Source organism: Squalius cephalus (genome assembly GCF_949319135.1).
Source record: "Squalius cephalus genome assembly, chromosome: 2".
NCBI classification, from domain to species: Eukaryota; Metazoa; Chordata; class Actinopteri; order Cypriniformes; family Leuciscidae; genus Squalius; species Squalius cephalus.
The window spans coordinates 7,554,384-7,571,066 of NC_137123.1; the positions used below are offsets into that span (position 1 = coordinate 7,554,384).

A 16,683-nucleotide genomic window follows, 5' to 3' on the forward strand; every position below is an offset into this window, starting at 1 on the left:
TAAAAACTGTGCTTTGTGTGGTGGTGACAGGAACTGTAACGGTCATTAGCTGGAATGCCCTTGAGAGCCACCAGAGGGCACTCCACATCAGACTATCATGATTCACTCACAACCAGTGGTTAAAGTGGGATTTTGCAGGTGGGGGAACCCTCAAATTTTGTGTAGGTGCAACAGGGGAAAATGACCCACCGTGGGACTACATATTGAGTATCGTGGTGTGTCACTGTGGCACCAAGTATCACACCACAATATGGAAAACAACCTTGTTTTACACAATGTAAATTTAAACATAAAAATGGGAAGTCCAAAACAGACTCAAATGTGAGGTAGTTAGGGGGGTTCGGGGGCATGCTCCCCCTAGAAAATGTGGCTTTCTCTGACCTACATATGTTCACTTTAGGGCTTTTGAAGGCCAAAAAAATGTATAAGAAATGTATCAATTTAAAACCTTGTCAATACCTGCTGTCTCTGTAACCCATCAGTAGGACTTAACACCAGAAAAGAAAAGGAGGAAAAATATCTACCGGGTCTGAGCTCACCAGATACAGATAAATTAAAAAAAAAACTATATTAATATCTGGAGTCCCGGGTTCGGGGTCTCACACCTTGCATTAACAAAAAAAATAATAATTTAATAATCTTAAATGTGTGTCTGCACTCGTTTACATAGTTTCCTAAAGTACTAACTAAAAAAAAATAATAATAATAAACCAGTTAATAAAATAAAATATGAAATAGAATTAAGTAATGAATAAAATGAATTGAATGAATGAAATGAAAATGAATGAATGAAACAATCAGTTCACTGAACAGTAACTGTATTCACTGAAATTGTTGTTTTGTTTTTAACTTCACTTCAATGTGCACGCATCACTTTGCACACATCACATGAGAATAACTTTGCCTTTTACCAATCACCATTTGAAAACAAAATATTTATATTTTATCAATGACAATCAAAGAAAATAAATTAAAAAAATAATAATCAATCAATCAGTTTGGGTGAATGTAATTGACTCAGTTCGTGTGAATGTAATTGACTCAGTTCGTGTGGAAGTGACTCAGTTCGAGTGGAAATGGAAGTGACTCAGTTCGAGTGGAAATGGAAGTGACTCAGTTCGAGTGGAAATGGAAGTGACTCAGTTCGAGTGGAAATGGAAGTGACTCAGTTCGAGTGGAAATGGAAGTGACTCAGTTCGAGTGGAAATGGAAGTGACTCAGTTCGAGTGGAAATGGAAGTGACTCAGTACAGTTCGTTTGCATGTGAATGCCTACTACAATCTTTGCAGGAATGAACGATGAACGAATCTTTCTTTTTTTTTCTCGTGAAGGCAGAGTCCCAGATGACGCAGTTCCTCCACAGTGAAATCCAGCGCGGTTCTCCCGCACTGCGCGAATCCAACACGATCACGGAGCGTTGAAACAATCCACACTAATGCAATAAAACAGTTCAGACATCCATTTAGGAAAATATTGACAACGATGGTTTAGATTAATGATAGCCACACATGTGGCTCACATCTCTCTCTTCAATGAGCTGGCGCGTATGTGACGTCAGCACCCATCACGAAATGCATTTAACAGTCATAACTTTTCAACTCAAAACACTATTCCCATTACACAAATGTGCAAACAAGTTTTAACAAGTATACTTCTACAGCATAAACATTTTACATGTGTTCTATGGCACACTTTATACTCGATTACGAACAGCATTAACCATCCACATTTTCTTATATGAACAAACACCAAATTAAACATTATTTATGAAAATATGAAACAATTGTGACTTACCTAATGCAATAAAACAGTTCAGACATCCATTTAGGAAAATATTGACAACGATGGTTTAGATTAATGATAGCCACACATGTGGCTCACATCTCTCTCTTCAATGAGCTGGCGCGTATGTGACGTCAGCACCCATCGACGCAATGCATTTATTTTCATCAACCAGTGAAAACAAAATAATAAAATAAAATAATAATAAAAAATATGTCTGAACATTTCATGCATTAGGCTAGGCAAGGAAAAATATAGAATCAAAATAAAAAAAAATCAAACATGAAAAATACATCAAAACACAGCCTCAATTAATTGGGTGGGTTACATCTCCTCATCTTCATCGTTCTTTTTCTCTCAGTCTCCTTATCCTGCCCTATTTCTTCCCCTCCTAAAGCTGAACTTTGACTGATAGTCTTTTCATTTTCGTCTGTGTCAGTGAAGAAAGTAAACAAAGGCTCAACTGTTTTATGAATCATTTTCTGAGACAAGTTAATTTACTCAAGGCTACCAAAGCTGTAGCCTAAGTCAGTATTGCCAATAGGAACCTTCTACAAGCTTTGGAATTTGAAGACGTCTGTTTTTAAATGTTAAAAGTAATTTTAAATAAGACAAATTATAGACTACGTTTAACGCAGTTGGTGGAATTGGCAGACGTTCCCTTAGGCATCATGCGCTGTGGAAACACGTCAAAGCATTCTCAGGTATAAATATAATATAATAATAAATAATAAAATATATTACAAGGGAAAACAAAAGTCCGGCGAATATCGAACCTCAACCACCGTGAGTGCATTTCACGCATTAGTAATCGCTGGCGTTCAGCGGGGAGGAGAGGCGTGAACCGGTGTAGATGCACTAAAATCAGACAGGAGAACCGTGACTGAGAACCTAACTTCGGGAAGCGTGTTTGTGAATGCAGGCCCAGGGGGTGATATTCATTCAGGGGGTTTTGATTTGATGAATGATGATTATTATTGAATTTGATGAGAATGATTTGATTTGATTTGAATCTATTTATTTATTAATTTATCTGACGTGCCGGAACGCAGTTCCGGACCGTTCCGGCCCACTTTAACCCCTGCTCACAACTACATTTCCCATAACTCACTGCCTGGACTCATCATCCCTGATTGCATCCACCTGTGTCTCATTATTTGGTTTAGCTCACCACATATAAGCCTGATTCCTCCTATCACTCACTGTGAAGTTATGTATGTAGTTGGGCTGCATTTCTGAGCATTCTCCCTGATTTCATTGTCTCTTGGTTCTTGGAGTTTTGTCTGTTTCTCGGATTACCCTTGTTTGTTTGTTTGGACTGCCTTCCTGTGCTTGACCATTTGCTTGTGTTTGATTACGATTCTGGATAACCCGTTAAATAAACTGCATTTGGATCCTCAACCTTGTCTCAGAGCAGTTCGTAATGGTGGTGGGCAGATCGAGGCTTTGTGAAACAATGAAACAGTTGAACCAAATGTGCCATATTGTGTCAAGGCTTCGAAACAATCCGACACCCGTCTCAACAGTGACACCTAGTGGTCACTTGCAGGTGTTGATCTGAAACAACCTTGACAACGAGCCATTACAATTTTTTTTTTTTTATTATTATTATTGTATTTTTCTATTATGTGAAGCTTGTAGACTGTAGGCTCCTCACTGTGCATAATGTTATTTTAGTCATGGAAAATGAATAATAACAAAATAAATCAAGCCACAATGTCTCACTTTTGTATAGATTTTTATTAAAAAATATTAATTTCTCTGCTGTGGAAGGACTTAGCCTAGCCAGTTGGCTACATCAGCGCTGAACATCTGCTGCTTTGCTTATGCTTTTCACGTTACGTTTTCTTCACGGATTTTCGTCGTACCCGGCTGCCTTTCCACAGGGGACCAATGATTATTGGACCTGTGTTTAGCTCAAGTTAACAGGCGGCTGGCTGGCGTGTTACACTGTTGCCGGTTCAACACTGTTTGATCCTTCTTCCTGTCATTGTTGTGAATCAGTGTTTGAGTGTAGAGTGTGTTTGATGGACTGGCACCACTTTAATTGTTTTTGTTTAACAGTGCTCTTCCTTTCACAGTTTCATCTACTGATAGAATATTTACATTAAAATCTTTGGAAAAAAGAATAGCTACCCCATCACTTGTATTTGTGCCATGGCTCAGAACATATTTCCCTTCCCACCACATACCATAATCATTACTTGTATGTGTTTCTTGCAAAAATACTATATCAACTTATTTAACAAACTCTGAAATCATGGCTAATTTATTCCTATCTCTGCCCCCATTTATATTTAAGGAACCCAGTTTTAAAAGTGCAATAGAAAGATGGAAATAGAGAAAAAAAATGTAAACAAATACAGATACAGGGAATAAAGTATGAAATTCACCTTGTGCATTTGAGCATTCTAGTTTTGCAAAGCTCTTGTTTCTTTCCTCATGCTCTTGTGCCACATTCACCATTTTACCTCCGTTATTTAGATTTTTGTCTACACTTTCACGTGATTCATGTTTCGGAGTGATAGTCTCTTCTTCAGGCTGAGGCTGTATGGTAGTATTATTAACCAGTTACACCACTAGGCCCAGCGGCTCCTCATTAGCCTGGGCTCTATGTGGGCATGTCAACTTTTTGTGCCCAAGATCTCCACACTCAAAAACACTTCAAGCTACCTGTACTGGCATAAAGCATGTATGATTTTCCTTCACAACTCTGAAAGACACATCTAACTTCGGCACATTCAGAAACATAAACACTTGTCTCCTAAAAGACATCACATGTTTCAGTGCTTCATTTTTACATCCTAATTAGATTATTTTAAATTGCACAAGCACATTTACCATACTGAGCTAATGCACGCTCAATATCCTCATTTCCAGTAACAAACACTTATCACAATCCTGTTGCGTATCAGGCGGTTTACTAGCTTCTCCTCTTTAACAAAAACCCCAACCGCTTTATTCATCCTGGAGGCCGAAGAACCGTTGTCATGTCCAACCTCTTCTCTGACCACCGACAACTGACACACCCTGAGCAGGAACACATAGTGTGATGCCGCGAAACAGGTCAGAAGCGACTCTGAGACATGCGACATGCAGACTCTTCGGCGAACACCACCAATACGTGGTTTTAAATGTCCAAATTAAATAACAAAAGAGAATATAAAGACTTTCAAACACCTCTCTGTGAACACACTCACACACCCAAAATGCTCACAGCATGCAAAGAGAGAGAGAGAGAGAGAGAGAGAGAGAGAGAGAGAGAGAGAGAAAGAGACTTCAAAATTAGATGTGAATGTACTCCTTAAACAATAACAAAAACACTCGTTAAACAAAAACTACACCATAGTGGCGGATATCCATCATCAACTCGATGGTGGTGGAATGGGCGAAGTGGGATGCATTGATGGAGCCGGAGGAATAAAGACCTCCAGCGGAGCAATAGGCGGTGCAGTCCAGGACAGAGCCGGAGAGATGCAAGACCAAGGCGGAGTCAGAGGGCTGGAAGACCAGGGGGAGCCACTGGACCAGAGGGACAAGGGACAAGGACAAGGCAGAGTTTTAAAGATGAGGGATCCCAGGGGAAGCTGGAGGGATGGAGGAGATGGTGCCAAGAAACTGGACAAAACCAATAAAGGTGGTGGAGCTAAGGAACTGGAGGAACCAGTGAAGGAAGAGAGCATGGGAACCGGATGGGTCCAGCAAAGCAGGAACAGCTACATGGAAACTTAATGCCAAAGCCAAGGTTCAAACATTCAAGATGATCTGATTTATATCCTCTGCTGTGTCTCGTCAAGCACTGAGATGATTGACAGCAGTGTATTCACTGTAATCCTGATAATTCCTGAAACTGACACTGTCAAGACAGTCAGATTGTTTGTGGAAATTCACCACTGCGTAATTCAGATCCTCAGCAGATGTGATGAAGCACTGAGAGTCACCAGTGCCTTTCTCAACTGTAGCAGAGGAAACAGAGGGGCTTGTGGGTAATTGAGCAGTGGCATAAACAGTATTGTAAGAATCAGAGGGGCTTGTGGGTAATTGGGCAGTGGCATAAACAGTACTGTTAGAATCACAGGGGCTTGTGGGTAATTGTTTGTGAGTGTCTTTAATCTCCTCATAATCGCAACCAGTGTGAGAAACCTGAGGAGAGACAGAAATTATATACAGAAATAAATATTATCAGGATTGAAGACATTTGAATTCATTGAGATTATGAATAAAAAATAAACATCTTATTTTATACAGTAACTGGACTCACCACTTCATGTTTTCCTGGTCCAGTCTGAGACGACGAATCACCACCTGCCAAAAATAATTATTCCTAAATTCAATATTCTGCATTTCAACACTGATATCTTGTGTACATGTTTTCATACATCATCAAATATCTGTATTTTGCTCACATCTTGTTGTAGCCAATAGGTGGCGACAGAATCAAAGTGGGAAAAAGATCAACAAATCTGTGTTTTAAACACAGAGTTTCTGAATCTGAATGAGTTTTACCTCGAGAATGACGCTTCTTACAGAGAAACAGGAATAAGAGTCCAGCGATGATCAGAACCAGAACCAGAGGAACGATCAGAGAAGAACCTGAAAACACAGGAGAAATCATCAGAGAATCTGATCATCTGAGCTAAATATCAGATCATGGGCGTAGCTCGACGTTTGGAGTAGGATTAGCCAGACCGTGATACTGGATTCACAGGTTTAACATTGTACATTCACACAACCCATTAGTTAGTTGAATGTACCAGCTAGTTTGCCCTAAATACATTGTTTGGACCCTATAGGCTGTAACACAACATTTAAAAACACAACATTCTTCACTCAGTTTAACACGTTTTCCACCAAAGTTTGATCTGGCACCACAAAGAGGAATTGACCCAGCAAAAGCGACGCTAAACCTGCACCGGTGATGGCTTAAAGAGACAGTAACACAAGGTAAAACACTGTGAAATCCCAAAAAACATTCCACAATATTTTGTTGTTGAGGATGGAAGTGCGGGATCCTACCAAGTCAAGAGTCATAAGTTATAATGTCTTTAAACCAGCGAATTCACTGGAAGTCTAATATGTAAACAAGAATGATTGGGTTATTAGTATGGTTGTTGTTGTTAATAATGAACGATTTAACATTTTATTTAAATTAATAAAATATTACAATTAAATGTATTATTTAAATTGGAGGTGAAATATCATGTATTTTTATGTTTAGTAATATATTTCAGTCACTAGGGGGCGTCAGGCCTCCTCACATGTTACACTCATTGATCACATGTTTGTATTTCAGCACAAGATCGCTGGCTGATGTGGACACACCTGTGAACGGTGAAGTTTCGACTGATGAGGAAGAAGAAGAAGCAGATGATGATGATGATGGTGGTGATGGAGGTGGTGATGATGATGATGAAGATGTTGTAGTTGATGATAACGGTGATGATGTTTCAGGAACTTATATACAGTATATAAAACAACAACACAATGAATTTCTAAAGGATGTTTTTTCACACACAGAACTTGACATCTCTTTTCTCATGATACGTGTTACTGATGTCTATCACACATTCATTACCCAGAATTCATGCAAAGCTGCACTTTTACCTTCATAAACTACAAACATAAACACATGTATACAAACACATGTACTTTGTTGTTATTCTTCCTCTTTTTAACTGTTTGTGGTTTTGCTTTGTTGAACAGAACGAACATCCAAATTAAAAATAATCCTGTGGTTAAACCTGCTTAAACAGAACCAGCTGCAAACATGACACACAGTGATCTGCATCCGTACCTGTAAAACACAAACCAAGATATTATTGTGTAAAGAATGAAGTCAGTAATGATACTTTTTCTTCATTTAATCACAAACACATTTTTAATGAGTTTCACATGTGAACGTCAGTAATTACAGTCAGTGTTGAGTATCGTGATGTTGTGGAGATCATCATGAGTTTGAGGGTCTCAGTTACTCACCTGTTAAAACCTTCAGATTCACTTCAGTGGAGGGATCTGTTTCTCTAGTTATATCAGTTCCACAGTAGTACTTCCCAGAATCCAGTTCTCTCAGATCTCTGATGGTCACAGTGAAGACTGCTGATCTTGTGTCGTCATACAGAGAGAATCTATCATTCTTAACCCATTTATCTTTCTCATTAGTCCTGATTCGATCTCTGCACTTTGACCCCTGTTCTTTACAAATATACTTTTTATTATCTGTATATTCTTTATCATATTTGCATTTGATTGTGACTCCTTCTCCTGAATATCCTGTCACACTCATGGAGCTCACGACACCTACAACAAACCAGCATTAAAACACTTTAATTTACACAGAAATTAACTTTATTCAACAGTCAATAGAACAACATGAACTGAAGTTAAAGACTCTCCTCATCAATTCTGTGCTGTTTTTCATGATTTACTCTGAGTTCAGATTCTTACCAGGAATCATCAGCAGAGTGAAAGTCCAGATGATCTTCATTCTTCTCTCTTATTAAATGCTCTTCTCTGTTGTTAGTAGATTCGGTTCATCTGAAGCTCTCGATGTGTGTTCAGAAAAGTTCTGAGTGTTTCTTTCCTCGTTACATGTTTAACATGAAGAGCTGAATGTGTCAGAGACGCCCACTTCCCCTGAGAGAGACAGAGAGAGAGAGAGAGAGAGAGAGATAATAATAAAGAGGGAAGATATCACTGAACAATTGTTTAACCATAAAAAAAGTATATTTCATACTTATGTTACTTTTTCATCTCTATTTTTTGTGTTTATTTAAAATGAGACAAATCTGATATTATTTTAATCTTATATCTGTTATTTAACAGTTGATATGTTTCTTTAATGCTTCGCTAACCAGCAGAAGACACTAGCAGGGTTTAAATCCTAGTTGTGCAGGCGGGGCATGTTGTCACACTGAGTTACAATGAGCCCCTATTAGAATTGTGATATTCTATTCTATGCTCTTATCAATTCTATTGATAAACCACAAGAAAAGGGTGAATAATGACTGAGTCAATGTTCAGAAATTATTAATTATTATTATGTTTTGAACTATGTTGTATAGCTGTGTTTTCCAGTGTGTTCGTTATTATAAAATGAACTACTTTATTTTTAATTACTAAAAAAAACATTATTTTATATGAAAAAGTTAATAATTGTATTTTATGTAGAAAATATTTTTGTTTGTCTTGGAAAATCTTATAGGTCAGATAACATTTTAAGCTGTCATGTGGTGTGACAACATGCCCCTCACATGTTACAATGTACCCCACCTATGGGGCATGTTGTCACATTTCACTTCCATTCATTGGAAATGTGTAAATCAAGAAAAAAAGTACACACTGAATTAATGAAACAGAACCACATAATTGTACTAGACACGTGTGAAGAAGCACAGCACCCAGTCCATCCTAGAGGCGTCTGTAGAGATCTTAGTTGGCCTTTGTGATCAAACGAAACAAAATCAAGGACAGGTTCAGTGGTAAGGATCTCCTTTAACCTCTTCCATTCTTGATCATGGACAGAAGCCCACACAAACTCTTTGTAGTTTTATAACAACTTTCTCACATGTGTAGTACATTTCACCCAGCACCACAAATGAAGCACCAACACCAGGCTCTTCAGGCAACCACGTCTGCAGTTTATTAAAGACGAGAAGAGAGAAAAGTGAACCTCTGCCCCCATTAGCACTGTATCTGCAAACACTCCAAGTACACAGCTCAACTGCATGATATTTCTGACCATAATCCACCCTTTTAATTATATTTGAGAACCAATATAACCAAAGAAACACGCAGTTTAAAATGGCGAGCGGACACAAAAGTAAAATAGAAATAGATGTAATTTAATCCTAAATGGAAGTCGATGAAAACATTAGTATTAAATGTACAATCTTTGCTTCTCTCAGAATCTGCCAGAACCGATGAGACGCATCAAATTTACTCATTTGTGATAGTAATCTCTTCTCAGCTGGGTATCTGTTCTCTTCTGATGTTATTGTTAAAGTCTGTATAAAGCACAGAAAAATGTGTTATTAACTTAACCCCAGCCAAAAAACGGCAAGTAAATAAAATAAGTTATCAAAATCTTGCAAAAGTAAGCAGTATATTCTGTTCGTCAACATTTCCACAAACTTCAACGACCCCGGTGGTTTAATAGCATCCATGGCGTTCTTCTAACCCCACTCCTGGTACCATGTAATATTCAATATGGCGACCAATTAAACACTGCTGATTGATTGATACAGCATACATTAATGTACTGTCAATTATCCTTTAACTGTGCGCTTCATTACATATAATGTTTTATTTTATTTAATATGTTGTCATTTAGTAAGAGATTTAAAGAAAGGCTGAAAGTGTGATTAAGTTCTCAATAAAAAGAGCTCAGATGAGTTTTACTGAGAACATCACATTTCAGTGAACTTTAAAAATCATACTTATTAGCTAGATTAATATTAGCAATCATGGTTAACATAAACTGATAATATGAGTATAGTATAAATTCACAGTATTCACAAGTATTATACAAGATCTTTTTCAGAACCAACATGTTTGTTTTATTACATCAGTGGGGAGTCAGTTTTGTGAAATAAACAGTATTAGAGCATAAGCTAAAAGCTTTCCATAATCCATGAATATCACATTTTCAAACAATATCACAACCCTCATCTGGGTTTTTATTTTTATTTATTTTTTTTTTAAGTTATCAGGCCGTTAAAATGAGAACTGAGACAAAAACAGTAGTTTCTGTATTTGCTAAAGTTTCCCCCCTTCTTGTACTGGGATAGACAAAGCGGCTGATCGAATCCAGTGTTGTCCTGACCAGAAAAAGGTCACCAACCTCCTTTGAATGCTTGAAATTAGTCCTGTAGGTGGCAGCAGTTCACACAGTTCATGTCAAAGAGCAGAAGTAGTAGTAGTAGCCCTAAAAATACAATGCATTAAAGTGCAAGCACAGTTATTGCAATGCATATTTGTTCAAGTAGTGCAATTCAACAAGCGTTTATTGCTTCAAAGACATTTGTCATTAATTTTCTTCCATAATATAAAAGGTTAAAAAGAAATATTAGATTCAAGCTCAAAAGGTGCCATCTAGTGGTCACAGTGAAGGCAATCTGTCGATGACATCATTTCTGAATGCGTGACTTTCATACGGCCAATAGAAACATCAGATTACCAATTAGGAGCAAAACCAAAACCTCAGGAATGAAGATAACAGAGGAGCCTGAAGATACAAGAGAAAGAGGATTTTTAATGTTCAATGTGAGATTCATACATGGAAATCTGAAGAGGTTTTAGTACGGTAATACTCACCTGTTATTGGTGTATCACGTGAAGTCAATGTGATTTCTGTGATCATTTGAGGTTTCTCTGATACTGATGATGATGGATATGGCGTGTTCAGCTCAGTTGTCTCTGTAATGACAGTAATGTTTTCACAGTATCAGAGATGCCAGTAAATGAACTTCTCATGCAGAACATTCACTTCTGTTTTAGCACATTAAAACTAAACCCGTGTAAACTTTCACACATTCCTGTTTGCTGACTCAGTCACCCAGATACAGCAGCATGAACAGACAACTTCAGTTTTTTTTTTTTACTTTAAAACAATCATGATGTTTAAATAACATGATCTATATAAACCAATAATTGTAATTGTAAATGATCAGGACTGACCTGTAACATTGATCAGGACTCGTGTGATGAAGATCTTGTGTCCTTGATCAGACTGAACTCCACACCAGTATTCTGAATCTTCTTCAGTCACATGACTGATGCTTCCCGTCAGGAGATGCTGTTCTCTGTCATCATACAGCCGGATCTTTCCCTCATCCCTCCATCTTCTGCTCTCCTTCACAGACGTCTCTTTAGCACAGAGATCAGCTCCAGATCTCCAGCACAGAAACTTCACATCACGAATGTGGGATTGTGGGTATTTGCAGCTGATGTTATACGACACTAAAATATTTTAAAGTGACTTTCTAATACTTGTATAATATTTCACGATGTTAGTTAAACTTCTGGTCATTATTTAATCCAAGTTTTAGTTCTACTGATGTGATTGTTGGATCAGGACTTGAGTGAAAGTCCAGATGATCTTTTTTTGTTGTTAGATTCAGTTCTTCTGAAGATCTCGATGACTTTTGAGTTTTCCTGGAAGCATCTTTAAATTAAACTGCTAAATGTGACACATGACCAGCTCCTCTGAAAGAGAGAGAGATGGAGATAGAGAGATATTAATAATGAGGGAAGTGAAACTAGTACTTTAAACATGGTTAATGAACTCACAGGACTCACAGACAACAGACTTGTGCAGATAAATGTCATTATAAAAAAAGTGTTATTTTACAGATTTTTTTCACAGAAAGAAAAAATATTATATATAGAAATAATAGAAACTATTATTTCTTATTTTCATTTTTATTAATTTTACATTTGTTTTCCAGAATCCTTATGTTTACTGTTTTTAACTGACTTAAGAGTTTTATGAAGTGTTTGTTCGTTGCATCACATTCATTTTAAAAATACTTATGAAAGCAGCAAAAAGCAGCCGTTCCCATGGTAACTGCATAAATACAGAGATGACTAATTCATTTTGCACATTTTTAAAATGTCACTCACCTTTAGCTGTGTGCTGATCCAAAGACTCCATATTTATTGTGTTTATAGACGTATTGATTCATTTATTTTATTTCTCTTTTTTTTCCCCCAATGTGATCTTTAATAGCTTTCCCCGGTGCTACATAAAGTGCCTTTGACTAAGTTAATTTATTTATTACACCGCATGCCTTGTATATGTATATTGATGTAGTATTTTAATTTAATACTGTGAAGCTGCTTTGATACAATCTGTATTGTGAAAAGCGCTATATAAATAAACTTGACTTGACTTGACTTGACTTATAGGGGGACACACTTTTGGGGTTTTTTTGTAGGATATTAGCGCCCATCTGTATTCAATGTAACTTCATGGCATCTACGCACTCATGAACTTTGACAGGCGAGGCTCTGACAAAAGACAGCCATTGTGACACTGTAAAGTGATGGTACTATGGAGACCTGCTTTTTAAAACCATTTTCATAGATTTAACGTTACATTCTGCTCAGAAAATACGTTCATTTGACTAGAAACACCGGAGACCGGAAATGTAAAGGATAATTCAACTACGAGTCGGGTCAGTCTTCCTCGTTCAGAAAAATGATGGTGAATAAATTGATTATTTGGTCAGTCTGACCGAGCTCCACATAAGAACCAATGGTGTGATTTTGGAGTGGGACTATCTGTTTGTCAGATCAATGAAACTGTAAGGATGAAAATCCTTTGCAAGATCTTGTTTCAACCCCTCCAAGAGCCATTTGGAATTTGTAAAGGCACAGAAGTGCTGATAGTGATCAAGGCCTGTAGGCCTTAATGTTTATGAATTGTCACACCTTTAGTGCGGTGGGGGACGTGGTTGTTTTCTGATTGGTCAGTTTGACTGTCTCACATTTGTGTTTCAGTAATATGGTCAAGGAAAGGATAAAATAATATCTCTACTTTTCGCTGGCTCTTCTTTGCTCTGCTGGGCTTTCTTTTCTTGGGGCCTGCTCTTTGGCTCTCTTCTCTTTCTCTCTTTCTAAAGCCATTCTCTCTCTCTCTCTCTCTCTCTCTCTCTCTCAGGTTACATTCTACATATATGCTGAGTACAATTAATGGTATAATTTATCATCATCTAATACATCTATTTTGTAACTATTTTAAGTGTAACCATACAACATATATTGTCATTAAATCCTTTCAACTACAAATGATGTGCTTACTTGTTTTGATTTGGTATTAACATTAATGTATTACCTATTGCAATACAATATTGTCCAAGGACGGCAGCCAATGGTGCGGTTGAAGGGCATTCTGTCTCATCAGTGTGGCAAAGTAACTGTCATAATACAGAAGGAGACAACACAGGTGAGTAGCGTGACACAGATGTTTATTTGCAGGAACCAGAAGCACAAGCAGCGGAGAGTCACTGGTCATGGGACTTCGGGTCAACTGGGAAAAGAGCAAACTTTCCCCTGTGCAGAGGATCTTTTTTATCTCTGTATGGAGCTGGACTCGGTCAACCAGAAAGCACGCCTCACAGAGGAACGTATTCAGTGTTGAACTGCTTGAATTCATTCAAGGCCAGGACATAGGCCGTGCTGATATTGTTTCAGAGGCTCCTGGAAATTACATATGTTGTACTGCCCTAACTGTGTGAGATGCAAACCTCGCATGCCAATGTTCATTGGCTCGTTTAGTTACATTCGAAGTTGACTGGTCTCTCGAAGCGATCCCCAATTCGTCGGTCTGTTCTGACGTAACGTCTCCGTTCCCTCCTTCAGGAAACGAGGGATACATACATAACTGAGACGTTTTTCCAGTCTTACAAAAGGATAGTCAGCAGTGTTTGAAACTTGTTTGAAAACAGTCTTTTGTGATTGTGTTTGATGACGTTATTAAGGGTTGTTAAAAGTCTGATTGTTTTATTTGTATAATGCTTTTCACATTAAATACTGTTTCAAAGTAGTTTTACTGAAAATCACATTACTGTCTTAAATCCACAAGTGAGCAACTGCGGCAAGCAAACAAAAAAAACATAAAATGTTTTAAAGAATATCTGTTTACACAGTCTGTGTCTCACTTGCAGCTCAGCGTTCATCCTGGACCCTGTTTACTGCACATCTGCGTGTCCTTTTAAATGAGTCATTTTATACACATTCTCAGCTGTGGAGATTCAGCTGATGAGACGGAGGAGGATGAGGATGATGAGAATGATGAGGATGATGGTGATGGTGATGTTGCTTCTGGAACTTGTGTATATAAAAAATGAAACAATGAATTTCTAAAGGTGCTTTTTTCACACACAGAACTTGACATCATTTTCTAATGGTGAGGATACATGTTTACTGATGTCTATCACACATTCACTTCCCAGAATTCATGTTTGCTGACACACAGACAATTAGAAAAATTGCAAGCTGTTAGTTTGAGTTAATTCATGTTTGCTGACACAGACACTTTGTGAGCTGTTAGTTTGAGTTTCCAGAACTGAAGCCTGTGGTTTCACACTGAATAATACAGTATAGCAGAGTGACTGATAAGCTGTTAAACTGCAGTTTAAAAAAATATAGTAATACATGTCCAATCTAACACACTAATGCTGCAATGCCAAACACTGTAGTAATACAAAATTAATTATTTCTTAATTGCATTATGATTAATATCACTGAGAAAATCATCCGTACCTGTAATGCTGATCAGGACTCGTGTGATGAAGATCTTGTGTCCTTGATCAGACTGAACTCCACACCAGTATTCTGAATCTTCTTCAGTCACATGACTGATGCTTCCCGTCAGGAGCTGCTGTTCTCTGTCATCATACAGCCGGATCTTTCCCTCATCCCTCCATCTTCTGCTCTCCTTCACAGACGTCTCTTTAGCACAGAGATCAGCTCCAGATCTCCAGCACAGAAACTTCACATCATGAATGTGGGATTGTGGGTATTTGCAGCTGATGTTCACAGATCCTCCTGCAGAAGCTGATAGACTGATGCTCTTCACACAACAATCCTCTGTTTAAGATCCAGATAAAGTGCAGCAATGTTTCAATCACCAGATATATTCATGGATTCTGTCAAATAATGCATAAATGACTAAAAAAGCATTAGTTGTGACACAGTAGTTGTCATATTTATTCAATGACAAACACAAACTTTAGTGAGACATAAACACACTAGGAGATAAAGAAAGTCAGTGTATTTGCCCTAGTTACTGATTATCTGGCATCCTTTAGGGGTCAAATCCAAACCACAGTATTTATATCAGTATCAGCATCGTGATGTTGTGGAGATCATCATGAGTTTGAGGGTCTCAGTTACTCGCCTGTTAAAACCTTCAGATTCACTTCAGTGTAGGAATCTATTTTTGCATATATATCAACTCCACAGTAGTACTTCCCAGAATCCCATCTTCTCAGATCTCTGATGGTCACAGTGAAGACTGCTGAACTTGTGTCGTCATACAGAGAGAATCTTCCAACATCAAACCATTTATCTTTAATATCAGTCTTGATTTGGTCTGTGCACTCTGACCACTGTCCTTTACAAAAATACTTTTTATTGTCTGTATATCCTTCATCATATTTGCATTTGATGGTGACTCCTCCTCCTGAATATCCTGTCACACTCATGGAGCTCACGACACCTACAACAAACCAGCATTAAATACAAAACGAATACATTCATAAGACAGAACAGAAATGAACTTTCAAATATCTCAGTAAATCTATTTTTCATGATTAACTCTGAGTTCAGATTCTTACCAGGAATCATCAGCAGAGTGAAAGTCCAGATGATCTTCATTCTTCTCTCTTATTAAATGTTCTTCTCTGTTGTTAGTAGATTCAGTCCTTCTGAAGCTCTCGATGTGTGTTCAGAAGAGTTTTGAGTGTTTCTTTCCTGGTTACATGTTTAACATGAAGAGCTGAATGTGTCATGTGAATGTGTGTGTGTGTGTGTGGGGGGGGGGGGGGGGGGGGGGGGAGAAACCGGGAAGTGAAACTAATGCTTCACACATGGTTAATGAACACACAGAGGCAGAACACTCTGTCACTAGGTCGTGGCAGCACATCACCCCAATCCTCACTCAGCTTCACTGCATCATATTCAGTTTAAAGATACTGATAGTGAAAGTAGATGAAAAATAGATAAAGGCCAGTAAAATTCCCCAAACAAGCCCGTGGCGACCAAGTAAAAACACAGCTGATTGATTGACACAGCATATATTAATTAATTGTCAATTATCCTTCATTTATCATTTTTATATTTAATTTAATTTGTTGTCATTTACTAAGAAATTTAAAGAAAGGCTGAAAGTGTGATTAA

The 16,683-nt window shown here is 37.8% G+C and overlaps 3 protein-coding genes across 3 annotated transcripts; all 3 read right to left on the reverse strand.

The window, feature by feature from the left end:
• Positions 1-3,403: 3,403 nt before the first annotated feature.
• On the reverse strand, positions 3,404-8,381 carry LOC307154533 (uncharacterized protein). Its single transcript, XM_079864547.1, has 6 exons — positions 8,227-8,381; positions 7,759-8,079; positions 7,105-7,236; positions 6,289-6,375; positions 6,044-6,087; positions 3,404-5,925 (listed from the first exon to the last, which is right to left on the reverse strand). The coding sequence occupies exons 1-6, from the start codon at positions 8,264-8,266 to the stop codon at positions 5,575-5,577; spliced, it is 975 nt and encodes a 324-aa protein (XP_079720673.1). The 5' UTR covers positions 8,267-8,381; the 3' UTR covers positions 3,404-5,574.
• A 1,937-nt stretch (positions 8,382-10,318) lies between these two features.
• LOC307148907 (uncharacterized protein) lies at positions 10,319-12,433 on the reverse strand (the record flags this gene model as incomplete). Its single annotated transcript, XM_079854848.1, has 4 exons — positions 10,319-11,005; positions 11,095-11,196; positions 11,458-11,646; positions 12,403-12,433. The coding sequence occupies 4 exons, from the start codon at positions 12,431-12,433 to the stop codon at positions 10,929-10,931; spliced, it is 399 nt and encodes a 132-aa protein (XP_079710974.1). The 3' UTR covers positions 10,319-10,928.
• Positions 12,434-13,732: 1,299 nt separating this feature from the next.
• LOC307154537 (CMRF35-like molecule 5) lies at positions 13,733-16,284 on the reverse strand. Its single transcript, XM_079864551.1, has 4 exons — positions 16,122-16,284; positions 15,683-16,003; positions 15,046-15,372; positions 13,733-14,610 (listed from the first exon to the last, which is right to left on the reverse strand). Exons 1-4 carry the CDS (start codon positions 16,159-16,161, stop codon positions 14,504-14,506), a joined length of 795 nt encoding a protein of 264 aa, XP_079720677.1. The 5' UTR covers positions 16,162-16,284; the 3' UTR covers positions 13,733-14,503.
• Positions 16,285-16,683: the final 399 nt, after the last annotated feature.

Bases quoted from the DNA above. Each gene is read 5' to 3' on its own strand.
- LOC307154533 (XM_079864547.1), bottom strand. From the start codon at position 8,266: ATGAAGATCATCTGGACTTTCACTCTGCTGATGATTCCTG. The intron at 6,376-7,104 runs GTGTGTCCACAT...CTGTGTTTTCAG, and splicing joins CGAAACTTCACCGTTCACAG to GTTCTTCTCTGATCGTTCCT. The intron at 6,088-6,288 runs GTAAAACTCATT...TATTTTTGGCAG, and splicing joins TAAGAAGCGTCATTCTCGAG to GTGGTGATTCGTCGTCTCAG.
- LOC307154537 (XM_079864551.1), bottom strand. From the start codon at position 16,161: ATGAAGATCATCTGGACTTTCACTCTGCTGATGATTCCTG. The intron at 16,004-16,121 runs GTAAGAATCTGA...GGTTTGTTGTAG, and splicing joins CACTCTGCTGATGATTCCTG to GTGTCGTGAGCTCCATGAGT. The intron at 15,373-15,682 runs GCGAGTAACTGA...GATCTTAAACAG, and splicing joins GAATCTGAAGGTTTTAACAG to AGGATTGTTGTGTGAAGAGC.